The 17,756-nt window shown below is 54.5% G+C and overlaps 1 protein-coding gene across 4 annotated transcripts in view; it reads right to left on the reverse strand.

Annotated features, from left to right (window-relative positions):
• Positions 1-2,014: 2,014 nt before the first annotated feature.
• The window catches only part of SEPTIN5 (septin 5), a 40,007-nt gene continuing 24,265 nt past the window's right edge, over positions 2,015-17,756 (reverse strand). For 2 of the 4 annotated variants that reach the window (XM_027733148.2, XM_027733150.2), the window contains 10 exons: positions 12,709-12,805; positions 12,116-12,202; positions 11,462-11,585; positions 11,220-11,354; positions 10,439-10,556; positions 10,030-10,131; positions 9,024-9,120; positions 7,745-7,880; positions 5,852-5,954; positions 2,015-5,542 (listed from right to left, as the gene is read on the reverse strand). In XM_027733148.2, the coding sequence (XP_027588949.1) occupies positions 5,486-5,542; positions 5,852-5,954; positions 7,745-7,880; positions 9,024-9,120; positions 10,030-10,131; positions 10,439-10,556; positions 11,220-11,354; positions 11,462-11,585; positions 12,116-12,202; positions 12,709-12,805 (1,056 nt within the window). In that variant the 3' untranslated portion in view covers positions 2,015-5,485. Of the gene's footprint in view, positions 5,543-5,851; positions 5,955-7,744; positions 7,881-9,023; positions 9,121-10,029; positions 10,132-10,438; positions 10,557-11,219; positions 11,355-11,461; positions 11,586-12,115; positions 12,203-12,708; positions 12,806-16,892; positions 16,978-17,017; positions 17,315-17,756 lie in introns of those variants that run through there. The other 2 variants (XM_027733146.2, XM_027733147.2) reach the window with 2 other exon arrangements.

A 17,756-nucleotide genomic window follows, 5' to 3' on the forward strand; every position in this document is an offset into this window, starting at 1 on the left:
ACATTTTCACTAGTCCTCCAAAGTGTACAAGAGCTGCTTCTATTTTCAGCATTAGTGGAGGTGAATTACTAGAGTAGCCAATAAAATTTCCATCAAGAAATCAAAAACTAAAATATGAAACAGCTCATGCCTTATCATAGCTCTGAATTACACCTGTAAGCAAAGCTTTGTTCATGCAAACTGTAAGAGGAGATTCAGAAATAAATTTACTGTTACCACAAGCGAAAAATAGCCTTTCCAGCTTTGGAAAGAAGTGATAAACAGTCCTTGGCCACAGAAAGGTACTGATCACTGAGGGTGGAGGTCAGTGGAGTTTTCCATGATAGTTTTGCTCCAGCAGGTGAATAATCTCCTTCTGGAGCTGTGACTGTGCTGCAAGACATGGGTCAATGAGCTGTCTTTACATTACAGCCTCGTGCCACTGTTGAGCACATGAGCTGCTATAATTCTCCAGGAGAACAACTACACATACCTGCAACAAGGCAGTGCTTCCCTGTGCTGTCAGCCAAGGAGAAAAAAAAGAACAGAAGGTAACTGTTGACTTACCGGAGTAGTACAATCTTTGCTTTCTCGCTGGCTTTACAGGACAAGAGGAAGGTCTTCAGGCAGCCCAGCCAGTGCAGAGTGTGCCCTGCAGAGCCGAGCTCCCGGATAATGCCCTCCCAGCTGGCTGGCAAGATAAGGGTCCGGCTCATCCCCGGGACCTCCCACACGAGGCCTCCCCCACGTCTGCTGCGTGTCAGGGAAGCTGATGCTCCTCTGAGCAAGTCTTCCACAGCACAGGAGCTGGCACTGCCCACGAGAACACGTTTGCTGGGATGCTGATGGTACTGATAACTGTGATTCTGGGCCTGGCACAGACACTGCACAGTCTCATGGCACAGCAACTCAAAATGCACCTCAACCTGCAAGGTGGCATTACTGGTTTGTACCACACTCCCTGAGCGCTGTGGCCTTTGGTTTCCCATCTCATCAGGAAAGCTGCACTTGGCAGAGGGGTGAGAACTAGCACTTTTCCAGGTGCTGACCCTCGGGTTTCCCTTAAACAGGGACACGAATCTACTCCTACTTAGTAGTGAAAGATCTGCTGATAGAAATGAGAAAGACTGACCACGTGCTTTATTCAGAAGCTGCATTACACAAATACTCGAACAGGTAAGTCCAAGGGTCAAAATACATTTAGGTAGAATCTTGTGTTCTCATGGCCATCACACCTTCACAGACAATTTTGTGCCACCAGCCTGACCAGGCATTCACTGTGCTCCTCAGGCTAAGGCCACCAGAATTATGTTGTGAAACTGTTGCCCCACCGAGCACAACTCTGTTACCTTGTCCTGTGCACATCACAGAGCAGAAATGATGAATGCCCTGAATGTGGTCATGTTGAGGAGAACTGAGGGTGAAAACAATGGCAGGATTTGGCCCTAGGGAAAATTTTTGATGCTCTAAAGAAAACAATTAAGCTTTAAATTTCTATGAAGTTGGGGCAGATCATTCCACTATGGTGGGCAGGCAGAGTGGGAAAGAGATCTTAGGCTAACAAACCAACCCAGTTTTTCCTGCAGGGCACGCTTTCCACTCGGGAGCAGCTCGACTACTGCAGGTTGGGTTTGCTCAGCAGACCTACCTCGTCTCGTGCCTTTGCTGCTCCGTTTATTCCCAGGCAGGCGTTCAGAGCTGACCCAGAGCCAGGCCCGCTGTGCTCTGCAGGCAGCACAGACCTGGCAACGCTCCTCTGGCTACTTACAAACTGCAGTGCCTGGACTGGATCCTGCCCAGCTGCCCAGTGCTGAGTTAGACACCACTCCTAAGGGAAGCCTGAAGACAGAAGAACTTCAAGATCAGCTTGCTAGCTTCTGGCACAACCAGGCCAGAAATCCCATGCAGGAAGTCCTGCCTGGAGCCTGTTCTGACAGAATTAGATAAAAGGAGAAACAGGGTGAATTTTGCTCTCTCCTGCCAACAATGCATCACCAGTGCTGCTGAAGAGGGCTGAAAATCAAACAGAAAGAGGTTGGTTTTTTGAATGTATTTATTTCACTGATCAATTCAGGTAGTAAACATTAATAATAATAACAATAATCATTTAATAAAATGGATACGTTTTAAAAGGTTTCATTTTTCTTGGTTCACAATGACAAAATGTTCAAACAGAAATTTACAAAAAAATATAATTATAATAACCCAAGAGATGGACAGGAAACAAAGAGCCTAGGAATGGAGCAGGGGGTGAGGAAGGTGTGTGGCAGGAGCAAGCCAGCGTTACAGCACAGCGGAGTCTGTGAGGAGGAGCAGGGAATGCCACAGCAGAGCACGAGGAGGGGGATCCCTCCCTGGAGAGGAGCATGCAGGAGCTGCAGGGACTGCACAGGACCAGCACAGCAGCGGCACACGAGGACGTCACGCCCTGGCTCCATCCCCAGGCAGGCACAGGGCTGAGGGGGACCCAGAGCCCACTGCAGCCTGGGGCACCCTGAGAGTGGGACACCACCCCTGCAGCCCCCACACAGCAGGACAGAGCTGGGCAGAGGCACGGGAACGTGCCTGGGGAGCAGGGATCCCATTGAGGCTGGGGAGGGTTGCGTGAGGGGAGGTGTTAAATTACTTTCCTATCCACACTTCTCGCTGCCAGAGCCAAACAGCCAAGCCACACATGTTCAGGAGTCTCTTCTCTGCTTACTGGGTGACTTGATGCCACAGTACCCCTTTCATAAACAGATGCCACCTTCCAGGCACCTCCCTGGTGCCCCCCAAAATCAGTCTGTAATCCCTTTCCAAGCAGCCCTCAAACTCTGGCCCTCTGCAGGGAGCCTCCTACACGGAGATGTGATGTCAGTGGTACCGCTGCCCCTCTGCAGAAGCCATCTCTGGTGCCTCACTCCTGTGTGCTTTTTCCTAAATGCAACTTGAACCATCTCTGCCAGCTGGTAGCCAAAGACTTCAGCTCTCTGTAGAGGACAGACTTGTGACTATCAACTTGATGTAGGAGCCACGTGCACTGAGCTGATGGAGACTTCCTCACCCAGAGGGACAGGGGCAGATCCACCCTCAGCAACCCTGCCTGCCTGTGACCAGTGTACCTGTGCTCTCACCAGCACACAGCACCTCTGTGCACAGCCCAGCATAAGAGCTGGCAGCTGCTCTATGTCCTTGCTAAAGGGAAAAAGTCTCCTTTATCTTCTAGGAATAAATCTGTTTGAAGGAGGAACATCTCCAGCTGGACAGGGCTCATTTGCAACAGAACATCCTCCTCACTAACAAGACTAGTGCAAGAAAAGAGGGGACAGGTACTTGAAGGTGTTCCCTGTTACACTAGCACAGAAAGCTGAGAACTCAGCAGACCTGCAGCTTTGGCTAGAAGCAAACCAGCTCCAGAAAAGCTGGGAGGAAGGTTTCCAGCCACTCCACTGCTCAAGTAAGCACACTGCACAAAGAACAGTTTGTTTCCTCCTTAGGCACCTTGGTCCTGAATGTTATTGAAGCCAAGCTGAATCCTTCTGCTCTCCTAGGCTGGCACTGCCACTTTTGAGCCCAAAATAGGGGAGAATGAAAAAACCCAACATTGTTAGACACTGCTCTTGCCCAGGTTGCACAGTTCTGCCAAAGGGCTTCCACCCTCACTCTGTCCTTCCACAGGGTGCCAGGGTCTGTCCCCTGCCCCTACAGCCCATGGCTAAGCAGAGGCTCTGTACAGTGAATAACTGGAACCAGCCAACCTACTCACCACCTCGACAAGCCCTGACCAGGACTCTAAAGCCCCATGGAGGAATCAGACAAATGCAGTGCCTAAGAACAGAATTTAGGCCTGGCTATTCCTGGCCAACACTGCGCTTCCTACCCAGGGAGATCTACTGGGGAGATCCAGAGATGGAGGAGCAGATACAAAAGGGGAAAGGGGAGAGAGGAATCAGCCAAGGAGCAGAAGGGTCCAGCCCAAGGGAGCACTCCCTGGAGTCAGAGAGAAGAGCCAAGTGTCTCTCCTCAGCAGCCCTGATTCCTGTGAGCGTGGCAGTGTTGCTGCTGAGCCCTGCCCTGTCAGGCACATCACACTCCAGGGCTCTGCTCTGGCTGGACTAGAGTTAAAAATACTGCAGGAAGCAAGAACAAGACAGGAGCTGCTGCTCAAAGAGTGCTCTTATCTCTGCCCAGCAGATCCACCAGCCTTCCCAGCATTAAGACAGGAAGAGCCTTGGACTAGGGAGGGGGAGAAGGGCTGAGTCCCAGGGGAAGGGCAGGGGAGCAAGTGCCAAGTCTGGTGGGCTGTGCTGAGCCCCAGGCAGTGACAATCCTACTCCTGCCACACTGATGGAACACCTGCCTGGACAGGCAGCCTGCAGATCTCAAGTACAAGCCTACAAAAACTGCCCCTTCCCCCAGGAGAAGCTCAGAGCCAGCAGCGTGCTCTGCAAAGCCTGGGGACAGGACACAGGTCTGCATTTGGGGTTGGGTTTCAGCCCTAGAGTTTCTACTCCAAAGCAGTCCTGGCCAAGCACTCTGGCTGCCACGGTGCTTTTCAGAGCAGACACTGAAGACACACTGCAGCTGGATGACCAGAGCTAAACCAAGAGATACCCTCACCCAGCTACTGCAGGGCCCTGGGGTTCATCTACCAACACCTCCAGCCTGCCAAGGAAGGAAACCATGGCAGTGAAGGTGCTCACTCCCATCAAGTCCTTGCAGGGAATAAACAACTCATCCTCTCTGCCAGAAAGATATAACTGAGAGTCAGAGAAGCGTTTTCTTCTAACCAGCCTTGAGAGACTCAGTCCCTTGCTGCTCAGTGCAAATATCCTGGAGCTTCTTGATAGGAAGAACAAAACCAACCAACTAAACAAAAAACCCATAAAAACCTAGACAGGAAACCAGGCAACCATCAGTACTCCCGAGCAGGTCAGTGCACAGAGGAACCCCCAGCCCGGCTCTCTGGGCCAGAGCTGCCCCCAGGCTGAGGCACCTGAGCAGGTCACACTCACAGGAGGGTCCAGCTGCCTTTACAGTGCTGGCCCCAGACAAGGGCAACAGGGACAGGGGCACAGCACCTCACTTGGGAGTAAACATTTACGTGCATTGACACAGAGAGTCTTTAAATTTGTACACCAGAGAAACCAGGACTTTAAATACCAGAGCATTCCTAAACAAGAGATTAGTACATGGGAAAGGAGGATCTTTTTCTTTTCTTTTTTTTAGGATGCCTTAGAGACTTACCAGGCTAGTTTCTTAAAAAAAAAAAAAAAAGAAAGAAAAAAAAGAAACAAAAGAATATTAAGAAAGAAAGAAATACACTTCAGTAAACTGTTAAGTGAACAGCCTCCTCCACAATCCAGCTGGCCGAAAAGCCAACATTGCTGCTAATAAATTAGAGGGTGCGGGTGCAGCTCTTGCCCACGAGTCTCTATACAACAGGAAACCTTTTCTAAATGTTCACAGCTCTTGCCAGGTCTTGTGGTCACTGGGGGATTCCCTCTGCCCTCCGGGTACCTGCCTCTCACTGATCCTGCATCTGCTGCTGCATCTTCTGCAGCATCTCTTGCATCCGCCGTAACTGCACGAGACAGAGGAGAGAGTCAGAAAGGGACCTGCTGATCCTCGCTGGGGCAGCCCTTGGAGCTGGCAAGGGATCCCTCAGGGAGCATTAACTCCTGCATGAGCACAGAGGCACCTGTACCTGGGGTGGAATGTGGCCACATCTCCCTGACAGGAAGCTGCAGGTTTCCCACCCTGCCCCCAGGAGCCCAGGATGGGGGGAGGCAGGAGGGGGAAGGCTCAGGACAGCCTCTATGGGGCAGCCCTGGAGAAACACCTGAGACTCCAGCTCCAGCACCAAGGAGGTACAGGCAGAAACGGGTCTCACCTCCTCATCCTTCATCTTGATCAGCTTCTCTGTCTCAGTGTCTGGTGTTGGCAGAGGCAGGATAGGAATGGGGCTCTCTATCCTGTTGTCCTGGGTCAGCTTGCTGGAGAGACGGAGAGAGGCAGAAACAGAGTCAGTTGTGGTTCAGGCTGGCTGGCTTTGGTGTCACCACACAGGGACTGTCACTGCCCGTGGCAGACCTGCCAGCAATGCACCAGCATTCACCCAACCAGGTGGAAGGGCTGGGGGCAATCCAGCCCAAAGCTGTGGGATGCACTTGGATACAAAATGCGACCAAAGTCAATGACAGTTTTCAAAATACAAGTGTGTGGGTAGCTAACAGAAAATCCAAACCAGGCTTACACTGAGAGCAAACACAGAAGAGGCTGATTATTTCCCACCACCTTTTGTAATTGCATTGGCAAGCTGAGCAGAGATATTAAGAGACAATTTATCCAGCCTCTTTTGGCTCTTCTGTCCGTGTGCCTACAAACACATGCAGCATCAACACAAACCATCAGCATCCCTCCTGCACCACATGCTCACTGTGAGCCTTTTTTTCCCAGGAAGATAAAACCAGAGGAACAGTTTGATTGCTGCAGGTCTAGTAACAAAGCCTGCCCTCCTATTCAGGAGGTGGGAGGCAAGAAACAGCAGCGTTGCTGTGAGGGCAGGGGACAGAGAAAGCAGGTGACTTTCTTCCAGAAGTCAGAGGAGCTCTCAGTAGGTGAGGAGGGGATGACAGCAGCCACTGACATCTGGGCTGAAATTGGAACTTCGAGATGTCACTTGCAGGCGTTCACCACTTGGAGTCACCGCTGCCTCACTACTGAGACAATTCCAGCCCTGGAGCTTGGGGTCTGCTCCCAAAAGGACTCTCTAGAAAGGGCCCTGCTCCGGTTTTATGAGACTTGTTCACTGGCATGGAACTAACCATGGCGTGAGAAATGGTACCAAACTGAAGCTCCTCCTGAGCTTAGCAATTGCTTCTGCATCGTGCTCTTCTTTTAATAGACACACAGCCCACCTAAACAGCAGCTGTGACACTGCTCATGCAGCTCTAGCATTTAACATAGTTATTTTGGGACTCCATGCACTCACTGCTGAAACAAACAGGCCTGTCTGCTATGCAAAAGGACTGGGATACGCTGCGTGTCCAGAGATGTGCCAACCTGCACGTCGGCACAGCCCAGACTGCTCCCTGCTGAGGCACAGCCACTGCTGCTCTGACACGGGGCAGCACAGACACCCAGCCAGGGCTGGGCCTCAACAGAGGAGCCAAGACCTGCTTGAATCTCAACTCTGTCACTAGTATATCAGTCATGGAAGGGAGAAGGAAAAACAGAGGTCTCAAATGAGAAACCCATTTGTGTTCTCCCTTCTGTTTTCTGATTATTGTCATTAAAACCATGGAGAATCAAATGCAAGGGGAAGACAGTGCAGAGAAATCTTTGGAGACATGTTGTCCTACTAATTGCCTGGGCTTTGTTGTCTGAGAAACAGCAGCATCCCAAGGGTCATGCTGTCATCTGGACAGAACTGCAGACGGCAGAACACCTTCCTCTTCAGCAATGCACACAGCTATCAGTCACCAGACACGGTTTATCCCATTTTATCAGGCTGGATGTATTTCACCCACTGCCAGAAACAGGTCTCCAAAATAATCTTTAGGCCTGTTTCCCAATATCTGCATGGGGAATCCTCAGACAGTAAAATGGGTTCTCAGCAGCATTCCCACCACGGGTTCAAGGCTGTGGGAAACACGCTCGGATTTGCTACTTTAGTTCCCAGTGCCAGTGCCCAGGCTGCAGCCCAGCGTGTCCCCAGCAGACCCACAGCCCTCTGAGCAATGAGCTGTTGTGAGACATCCCTCCCAGTGCAGGGGGGACCCACCTGGTCATCTGCTGGATGCACTGAGCTCGATAGTTCTCGTAGTGGACGTCGCAGGTGACGTCCTTCAGGTCGTGCATGTGTGTCCGGATCAGCATGTTCCGCAGCTTCACGAAGTCGCAGTGAGCCTGGTTCTCCACTGCACAACCAACCAGGGGAGAGTGTTTCACACCTCACCAGCTTATTCCAGGAAGCCCTGGCACCCAGGCTGGACTAAATCCCCACCCCAGGGCTCCTTCCTCATCCTCCCCCCACCCTCCCCCTCCACTGCCCAGCACAGCCTCCGTGATGCTCTGCAGTTCCCAATGCTGAGGCCAGGCTGCTGAAGTCACTGTGCTCCCAGGACTTTTTCTGGGTAACAGGATTAATTAAGCATGAGAGAGGATCCCAGGTACATGGGATGTCGCTGTTATGACCAGAGTGAGCGCAGCTGGTGCTGGAGGCAATTGCTTGTCTCGTCAGAATTCAGGACTTATCAAAAGGCCCCTGTAGACAAAATCAGCCCCTGAGGGGCAAAGCCAAGAGCAGGATGGAGAGTTGAAAGAGCTGCTGCTGCCATGGGGAGCCTGGCTCCAGACAGCACTGTGCTGCCATGTGATCTCCTTCACCTCTCTGCAGGGCTGGGGGAAGCCAGCTGTGCCAGGCACGGGCAGTCACAGAGTTGATCCTACTGTCAAATGCCAGCATCCCAACAGGCCCAGTGCCCTCTGGAGCCAGCAAGGGACCAGAGCCAGCAGCTGGGCAGCCAGCACCACCAGCCACGAGTGCACACACAAGCTTTTGGGATCTAAAGCTGCAAGGCCTAAAAGCAACAAACCAGCATGGGGGAGTCAACAGCAGCAAAAGCCATTCCAGGACTTTTTGAAATTTCTCCCTTTAGAAAGGAAGAAAGGGAGTTGCCTCCAGCCCAGCAACTCCAGCCCTTACAGGAGAGGCACCAGAGGAAGGAGTGCAGGAGGGTTTAGCATTGTTTGGCTGAAGGCAACAGCTTCTCCCTGGAAACTAAATGGGCAATACCTCCCCCCTTAATAAGAAGCCAAATCCTAGTGCATAATAAAGCCCAGGCATTCTTCCATTCACACTGGAGCCTCTCCTCTTCAGTCTGTCGTGGCAGGGTTATTACTTCACTCCCAGTAACAGACCTCCTGAGCCAGTCCCAGTGCCTCTGTCTCATGTCCCCTGCCCCGTGCCAAAGGTGGCACAGACAGTGCAGCTCCCCCTTGCCATCCCTGTTGTAAGTGCCCCCCTCCTCACAGTGCCAGCCCCCAGGCTGCAGGCTCACCTTCCACAATGCCCCAGGGGTAGAGCCGTCCCCGGACTCGCTGGCCCTTGGCCTCCACCACGGTGTTGCTGCCGATTACAGCGAAGGGAGCGCTCTCCTGGAACAGAGGCACCGCTGAGCCCTCCCCCGGCTGCCCACGGACCCTCCTCCAGGGGCAGGCCCAGGCACCCGGAGCAGGAGGAGGAAGGTGCTGGTAGGAAAGGACACCCACACGTGCCACCGAGCAGGACACCACCACTCAGCTGGCAGAGAAAATCCCAAGGCACTGGGATCTACAGGCAGCCTGACTCCCAGCCGGACTCAGCTCTCCTGGGGGAAGCTGTGTCTCTGCAGGTGCCTGCATCCCTTCTCTAAGGGAAACTCTACGAGGAAGCCAGAGCAAAGAGGCTGGGACACCGAGCAAGAGGGACAATGTGGGACAAGAGCTTGTCCAGGCAGGAAGGTACAGGCTGTGCTCCTCTCTGCTCAGAAGGGAGTCAGAGCCCATTGCCGCCCTCTGACAGGAGAAACAAGGCCATACTCCCTGCACTCACAGGGCTGGCTCGGCCTGGGAGGGGGTCAGGACTGGGCTGCTGGGGCCTCCAGACATGCCTGTAGGATCATGTGTTCCCCCATGCAACTTATGTGTCACAGTGGTGTCTGTTCACTAGCAAACCCCTCCTCACTGATGGCATCACTCATAGGTGCTTAGAAACAGGTGCTTAGAAATGCTGCACAACCCAGCCTTTATCTTAAATATACAGGCTGGGGTAGATGGAGGAAAGGCTGACTGACACTGCCTGGAGGGAGAGCAGAAGTGCCATGTCTTCATGCCACACTGGACTTCGTGGCACCAGCAAGGACATCAGCACCTTCTCCAGGCCACCCCCCACATGAGCCAAGGCTGTTCCCTGGGTATCCGTGGCACTGGCCTTTGGCACACACAGGGCAGCTCTGGCTCCTTCTGGAGCAACCCACATATCCATGGAGCCTGACTTCCCAGTCCTCTGCTGAGCAGGTTCCTTACCTTCAGCTCTCTGTCTTGCTGCTTGAACTCTTCATCTTCATCGGAGTCACACTCAGGAAACTGGTACACTTTAATGCCAAATTTGTCAATCTCCTCCCGGATCTGTGTCCAGGCAAGACAAAACCAAAAGGATTTAGAAGTTAACAATACAGAAATACTGGGTTTATTCTGTTTGTGCTACAATGGGCTTGCTATAGCCTATGGATGGCAAAAGGATTTGATGTTTCTTCTCGAGTTGGCCTCTGCTGACACCACCTCCCTCCTCACAGCACAGCACTGCTGCAGCTCCATGTGCAGGTACTGTCTGTGCATATATGTAACAATACACACGGACAAGCTATACACAGATATCCATCTCCCCTCCCTCCTCAGCCCATTGGATACACCCTGTAGAGAAAGAGCATCTCACCCTCTCCTTTAGCTTCCGGATCTCGGAGGGGATCAGGCAGTCGGCTTTGGCAATCAGGGGCACAATGTTGACCTTCTCGTGCAGAGCCTTCATGAACTCAACATCCACAGGCCTCAGCCTGCAGCAGGGATGAGGAGAGACACAGTTAGGAAGGACACACTGGGCAGCTCCCCCTGCAGCCTCTCACCCCCCCAGCACAAAGGACAGCAGTGACACAAGGGCTGCAGCAGCACTGGGACAGCCTCAGCCAGGGCTGTACCTTCAGGAAAGCTGTCTCCAGTTTTAGCTGCTGAACATCTCACAGAGACACAGGCTGGGCATTGGCTCCCTTGAAGGCCAAACACTGCCCAGGCCACAGCCTGGGGTCTCACTCCAGCTGTCCTGTGCCACGGGCAGCCGGCACAGCCTCTCCAGCTGCTGCGGGTGAGGCTGACACGTGAGCCAGCACGGGGCAGGGACCCAGGGCAGCTTAAAACCCCCTTTCCTATGCATCACTCAGGCTCAGCCAGATAGGAACACATAGGTCTGTGTGGCATTGTTTCTTCTGATTTCCAGAACAGGCTGTAAGGCCTGAGGGAGATCTGCTCTGCCTGATCACAGGCAGCCTGTCATGCCAGCGAGGGGGAGTGGTGTGATGCTCGGCCGAGGGAGAGCATCCAGACAGCTCTTCTCCTGTGCCAACAGCCCTGCCAGTGGACAAGCTGCTGTAGGGCAATCCTGGGGCACAAGGGTCTTCCCTCTGGACTGAGTCACCCTCCAGGCCTGGAGTGTGGGCTCTCACCCGTGCCCGAAGGGAGAGATGAAGTAGAGGCAGCAGTGCACGCGGTTGTCCTGGATGTTCTTCCGGTTCAGGCCACTCTCATCACGGAAATACTGCTCAAACTGCTGGTCAATGTAGTCAGTGATGGGCTTCCAGCTGGGAAGGGCAATTCAATCCAAACAAAACCATGAGTTCAAAAGAGCAGTGTCTCCTAGAGACTCTGAAGCCAAGGACTAGAAGGAAGGCAGCAGTGCCCTGCTCACCACTCAGTGTTGTTAACAGCATCTCCAAAGCCTGGCGTGTCCACTATGGTCAGCTTCAGTTTTACACCCTTCTCCTCAATGTCCACCGTGTGCTTGACGATTTCCACTGTTTGATTGATTCTCTCTTTGAACAGGAACACGTGAGTTAAAGCCAGGCAGCAACACTGGGGATCCCCTCTCACACCCAGAACAAGCCCACTCCCTCCTTATCACTGAGCACAGGGACTAACATGGGTCTCAAAAAACCCCAATCATCCTCTAAGGAGCCTCAAGGGAGTGGTACTGTGGGAGGCCAGCAGCAGGCAGGCAGACCTCTAAGTGCCTGCAGCCCAGCTGTTCTGAACATCTGGTCCAGTCACTGGGGAAGGGGAATCCCCACCACTCTCCAGCACCCAAGAACTAAAGACAAATCTCAACATCTCAACCCAAAGGGTTAGTGCTGCTTTGCAGCCTCATCTTCCCTTCATAGGATAGAAGAGGCCTACAGCCAAACCCTTTTTGCTGGAATAGCAGTGCCTCTGCAGACACAAAGGAGAGCGGAGCCACAAACAAGAGGGCTGGGATCCAGACGAGCCTGTAGCTGCTTCTGAAGCAAGGAACTAAAGTACTAGTCCTTAAGACAGTCCCACTCACCCCTCTCTGTCCCCAGCTTACCCTCTGCATTGAGGAGCTTTCTGTCTTTGTAGAGGTCTGTCAGGAACAGGCTATTCACCAGCGTGGATTTGCCCAGACCCGACTCTCCTAATTGACAGAGTGCAAAGAGGAGGAGGAAAAAGCAAGCAACATGACCCTCTAATTGACTTACAAATGAAACTCTGAATGAGGCTTTGAATCCCGAGCCAGAGGAAGTGAGAGAGACGAGCTGTCAGGAGCTATTTATTGGCATTACATTTTTCCAGCAGTGGGAGGACTTTTGCTGCAAGATGTCTCAATCCTTGTACAAATGTGATCTCCCAGCTCCCCCACCCTCCCCCTCTTTCCTTTCCCTTGGTCCCTATCTGGCCCTGCCTTCCTCACCCAGAGCAGTCCCTGTTGGCAGAGAAGCTTGCTTGATTGGGTTGTGAGGGGTCAGGAGGGGCCTGTTCCTCCTGGGGGAACTGCCACAGCCTGGGGAGGAAAGCAAGGCCTGAGACAAGGACCAGAAGAGAGTGAGGGGAGGACTCAGGCACTATGGGAGCACCTAAGGGGAGTGAGGAGAGCTGGTTCCCTCCGTGTACCCAGCCCCCTCTGCCCATGGGCAGCCTCACCTGCAACCATCAGGGTGAAGTCGAAACCCTTCTTCACGGATTTCCGGTGGACCTGGTTGGGCAGAGTGGCAAAGCCCACGTACTGCTTCTCATGGTCCTGCGGGGCAGAGGGCATGGCAGCAGGTCAGGGTGTGCCACCCCTTCTGCTCGAGCCTCACACAGCCACGGGGAGGGGGACTGGGGCAGAGCCAGGGGCCGGAGGAGAGGCCAGATCCTGCCCTGGCTGCAGTGAGGGCACACACCTCCTCTGGGCTCAGGGACTCTGCCCTTCCCACAGGGGGGACAGGGGACACCCCTCCCAGCCACAGCCCTGCTCAGCTGCTCTCATGGCAGCTTCCCAGCACAAAGAGCACAAGGGAAAAGCACATCCCACCATTCCCAGGGGAGAGCACATCTGGGGCTGCTGCTGACACACAACCTTCCTCTCTTTGCTTCTCCTGCACAGTCGAGGGCACCCTTCACAGTAGGGTCACCAAATGCCACCTCTCCCCAGGTCCTTTCTACATCCCTCCCTCCAGAGGCACATGAGGTACGTGATGGAGAGCTCTGTAATTAGCTCCCCGGGGCTTGTGCTGTTCTGAGCTGTGTCTAAAGGAGGGTGTAGTGGCTCAGCTTCTGCTTGACCTGAGAGGGGATTATTTCTTGCTGTGTCACAGCCACTCCTGGCTGAGTAAGAGGAAATCCTGAATAATCTCTTGTGTTATTTCTGAAGAGACTGAAGTTCAAGGAGCATGGGAAGCGGGAAGATGTGGAAATATTGATAACACAGCTGAGATGCTTTTGGTGAGGGTATTCACTTAGTACTACAGGAGTATTACCTACTGCCCAACCACCCCCAGACGCTGTCACTGAGCGCTCTCTCACAGCACAAACCCAAAGCCACCCCATAAGCCTGGCACATGCTCTGTACAAGCACACTAAGCCATTCGCAAATGCTAGAGACACGACAGACTTTTCAACATTACTGAAAATAATCACACCCCTGGGATTCACACCACAGGAAAATCCACGGAGCCAGGAGTTCCTCAAACCAGCCCCAGCTCCCAGTCGGCCACGGATGCCTCCAATGGGACTGTCCTCACCTGTCCTCCAAGCACAGCAGGGAAGACCTCTGTTCCTAAGCTTAACTATCTCTATTCCTGGGCCACACACTGGAAAAACCCACAAAGTACAGTCCAGTGTGCTGGGCTCGGGGCAGTGCTGAGTTGCCTTTATTTCCACACTGCAAGTGGACAGTGCCACTCCTGAGCAGGTTTGGTTTGGGTCTGACACTCGGTCATTCTACCCTGACAAGCAGTGACTGTGGGCTCTGGTCTCCCTCCCCTCCCTCCCTTGCTGACATAGCTGAAGCAATGCTGTTTCACCAGCACACAGTGCAGAAGGCAGGAAGAGACAGAGAAAATGAAGTTAGAGAGAACGGGGGAGAATTACAGAATGCCCCAAGTGCTCTGGCAGCTGGAATGGCTGAGCTGAAGGGCAGGGACATCCCAAAGCAGCAGTGCAGGGAGCAGCAATGAGACCCCGGGGTGAGGAGGGTGCTGAGCTGCAGGTAGCAAAGCAACACCTGCCTGGAGGACACTGTGAACTGCCACCCAAAAGGCTCAGCAAAGGGCAAACACAAGGTGTGCAAAGCAGAGCTAGAAACATGATAATGGCAAGGTCCCAAAAACAAGAAAGAAGAGGCTGCTTCCAGCCTGTGTCCCTTGGTGCCAGGGCTGCGTCTCAGCTGCTTCGCTTCCCAGTGAACACATCCATGAACACGACCAAAGGGGACATGAACAGCCCCCACCTCACACTAGAAGGTCCAGTGTTTCCCAGCAAGCACCACAGATATACAACATACTTCCCTTTGTGCTTCTCCTGCCCTGACCTTTACCAGACTTTGGAAAGACAATGATCACCTGCTCTCTCTAGTGACCTGACACGTGAAATAGTACTAGTCCTGTGCTAATAAAACCAGAGCCGAGGTGCAGGGTGTGTTTCTCCTCTTTTCTTTGGGTTTTAACCTGGATGACTAAGGGCTGGCAATGGAGACTCTGGGGCAACTCCATTTACTTCTGCCAGGTGTAACTGGCTGAACCTGATCTCCCATTTCTGTTCAACCCAACCAAGACAACATGGATTTACCATTCCTCTGGGTGCCTCCCCACAGCTCGGAGGAATCACCACATTCCATATGAGCAAATCCCAGCTGGTGGAGGACACTGCCCTTTGCCCTTGACTCACGCAGTCATTCCCCTCACAGAAAGGAAGGTCAGTGCTGAGCCCAACACCAAGAGAAGAGCTTCCCTCACTGTGGGAGGCAGCCAGAGCTGCAAGGGGAAAAGCCCTGTCCTCAGCCAAGTCTCCCTCTGAGCAGCCATGGGTGCACTGCAGAGCCCTGCTGGGGCTGATGGCCAGCATGTCTGCCAAGGGCAAAGGCAAGAGATCCAGGGGGAACTTGAGGAGGGATCCCCTTCTTACAACAGCCCTCTCTCACGGACAGCAGTGTGGTCCCTGCACCATGGCCAGCCTTGATCCATGGTTCCTCATCAGGGCTTTGAGGTACCCGATGTGTGCTCCTATCCCAGCCGTATCTGGGCACGTGCCACTGTCTCTGCCAGTGTGCCACCATCAATAAAGCACTTAAGGAGCCCAGGGAGCCTCCTGAGCCCAGGGTGTGCCTTGCTCAAAGCATTACACCACTCACTACCTCCGTCAGACCCAACAAGGGCGGTATATGCAGTGCAACTGTGCACGGGACGGAGAGCACTGAAGAGAATGTAGAGGCCTGGGAGGACTACTGAAGGAGGCAGGAGGCTTTCTGGGTTGTGAAAAGCTAAAACCCATTAATCAGATGAGAGACCTGGACTGAGGGAGTTCTGGAGGCATCACTGCCCCCTCTGCGTGCTCTCAACCCTCCCAAGCCAGCTCCCCTCACGCTGACAGAAGCCAGGACAGCTGGTCACGGCACCACGCTTCCCTTCCAGCTCCAGCTGTCGGGAAAGGGCCCGGCCAGCCGAGCCAGCAGCACTCTGGCACAAGGAGCCCCTCTCCCCACTGCCAGCTCCATGGAGCTGCCTTTGTTCCTGCTGGCATCCCACTCCCCTGTGCCTGGAAACGTGCCCCATGTACCACAGCAGAGGCCACCAAGAGCAGTGGCCAATCTTTGGGACTCTGTCACAAATCAAAGCACCCAAGGCCAAGCAAACCATGCCCGTGCTCTCCCTCAGCACACATCCTGGTTTGAGGACATGACAGCAACATGTCACATCCTCACATCCCCCAATACCCAGCGAGGTGGCCAGGGCTGCCTGGTAGGCAGTGCTCTCCCTGGGAGCTCAAGCCAAGCAACAAAGCCCCGGTGGGTTTGTTGGAGAAGCTATCCCGGTACCGAGGTGTGGGCAGTGCTGTCTGTAGCTCCAAGGCAGAGCACACTGCACAGCCTCCATCACGTCTGTCCTTCCCAATCCCCTCCTCACCTCTGTGGTGGAGATGCTTTTTAAAACAACCCAGGACTCATGTGACTTCTCCATTCAGCCAGGGGATAAATGGGGCCTTGCTGGGTATATTCAAAAAGGCTAAAATTAAACACGATGGGACCACAACGAATTTGAAGAATAGCCCCTATCAGGGTCTGGAGCAAACGCCAGAAATGATGGAGCTGTGCTAGGATCCTGCTGCTTCTGGCTCTGCTTCTGCAGGGGGAAGGGGCCTGCCGCTGTCCCAGCCTGCAGCACAACCTTCCAGCTCCTGCCGGGCCCCTCCTGCAGCCGCTCCCCCGGCCAGGCACGGCCCCACATCCGAGCCAGCCCAGCCCAGCCCGGAGGGAGCCGGACCCTCTGCGTCCTTTTACCGCACAGAGCCACGAGCAGCCCCGGGCATCTGCCGCGGACATCTGCGCCTCGGGCCTGGGGCTGAGCAGCCTCGGCAACCACTCGCCCACCAGCGCTCGCTGCAGAGAAGGAAGGCGGGCCAGCAAAGCACGGCATTAACACGCTGTTAATTAACACAAACCGGACTGCGTGTGGGCACACGGCGCTGCCTCCCGCCCTGAGCCCCCCCAGCGCACAAACGCCATTCGCGGAGGGAATCGCTGCACCAAATAACCAAAATGTCGCACATCTCCGGCTGCGCCGCTCGCCCCTCGGCCCCGCTCCCCGGGGCTGCTCCCCTGCCTCCCGTCCCCGCCATCCCTCCCTTACCGGCGCCTTGCCGCTCCTCTGCTCCTCGGAGGGCTCATCCTGTGCCGCACACGCCCGCTCGGGCACCATCCTCCCCCCGTGTCCCGCCGCTCCCCGGGTCGCGCAGCGCTATAAATACCCCGTACCTTCAGCCGGCCCGGGTGGCTCCGCGGTGCCTGCGGCCGCGGCGACAGCAGCCGCTCCACCAGCCGCTCCTGCAGGATGATCGCGTCCATGAGCGCGGCCGGCGGGACGGACGGACAGCCACCGCGGGCCAGCCGCAGCACCCCAACCCATGTGTTCCCGGCCAGCCCTCGCCAAATCCATGCGGCAGCCCCCCCGCCCACGCGCGCACACACGCGGGGCCGGCTCGGCCGCGGGGCCGAGGCGAGGCGGAGAGGCGAGGAGCGGCGGGGGAAGGCTCCCAGGCAGCTGCCCGGGATTTCCTGCCTCCGCCTGTGCCGCGGGAGGAGCCTGCGGGAGGACAGGACAAAGGCCGGGGCGGCCGGGCCGATGTCGCCGCAGTGTCCCGCGGAGGGGCCGCGCACGGGCCGGATGCGGTCCCTGCCAGAGCCCGGCTCCGCCTGACAGATGGGCTCGCTCAGCTGCGGGATTTCAGCAGAGATCCTGCCTGACGCAGCTGAGACAAAGGTTTGCTGGAGGAAACCTGCTCTCACCAAAATGTGCCGATTATGGCTGTTGGTGAAGGTCTCAGCGGTCCGGAAAGCTCCCAAAAAGCAGGGCCCAAACGTAGCTCCCAGATCCTAGTTTTGGTTGATGTGGATCTGCTTCCACATGGTGCAGATTCATCTGTTGTCCAGACTCTATTGCAGCCTCATCTCTAATCCAATTGGAATAGCAAATTGGATGTATTCTGGACCTTAC

The sequence above is a fragment of the Pipra filicauda genome, unplaced genomic scaffold, assembly GCF_003945595.2.
Source record: "Pipra filicauda isolate LSUMZ 115617 unplaced genomic scaffold, ASM394559v2 scaffold391_size691406_pilon, whole genome shotgun sequence".
Classification (NCBI taxonomy): Eukaryota; Metazoa; Chordata; class Aves; order Passeriformes; family Pipridae; genus Pipra; species Pipra filicauda.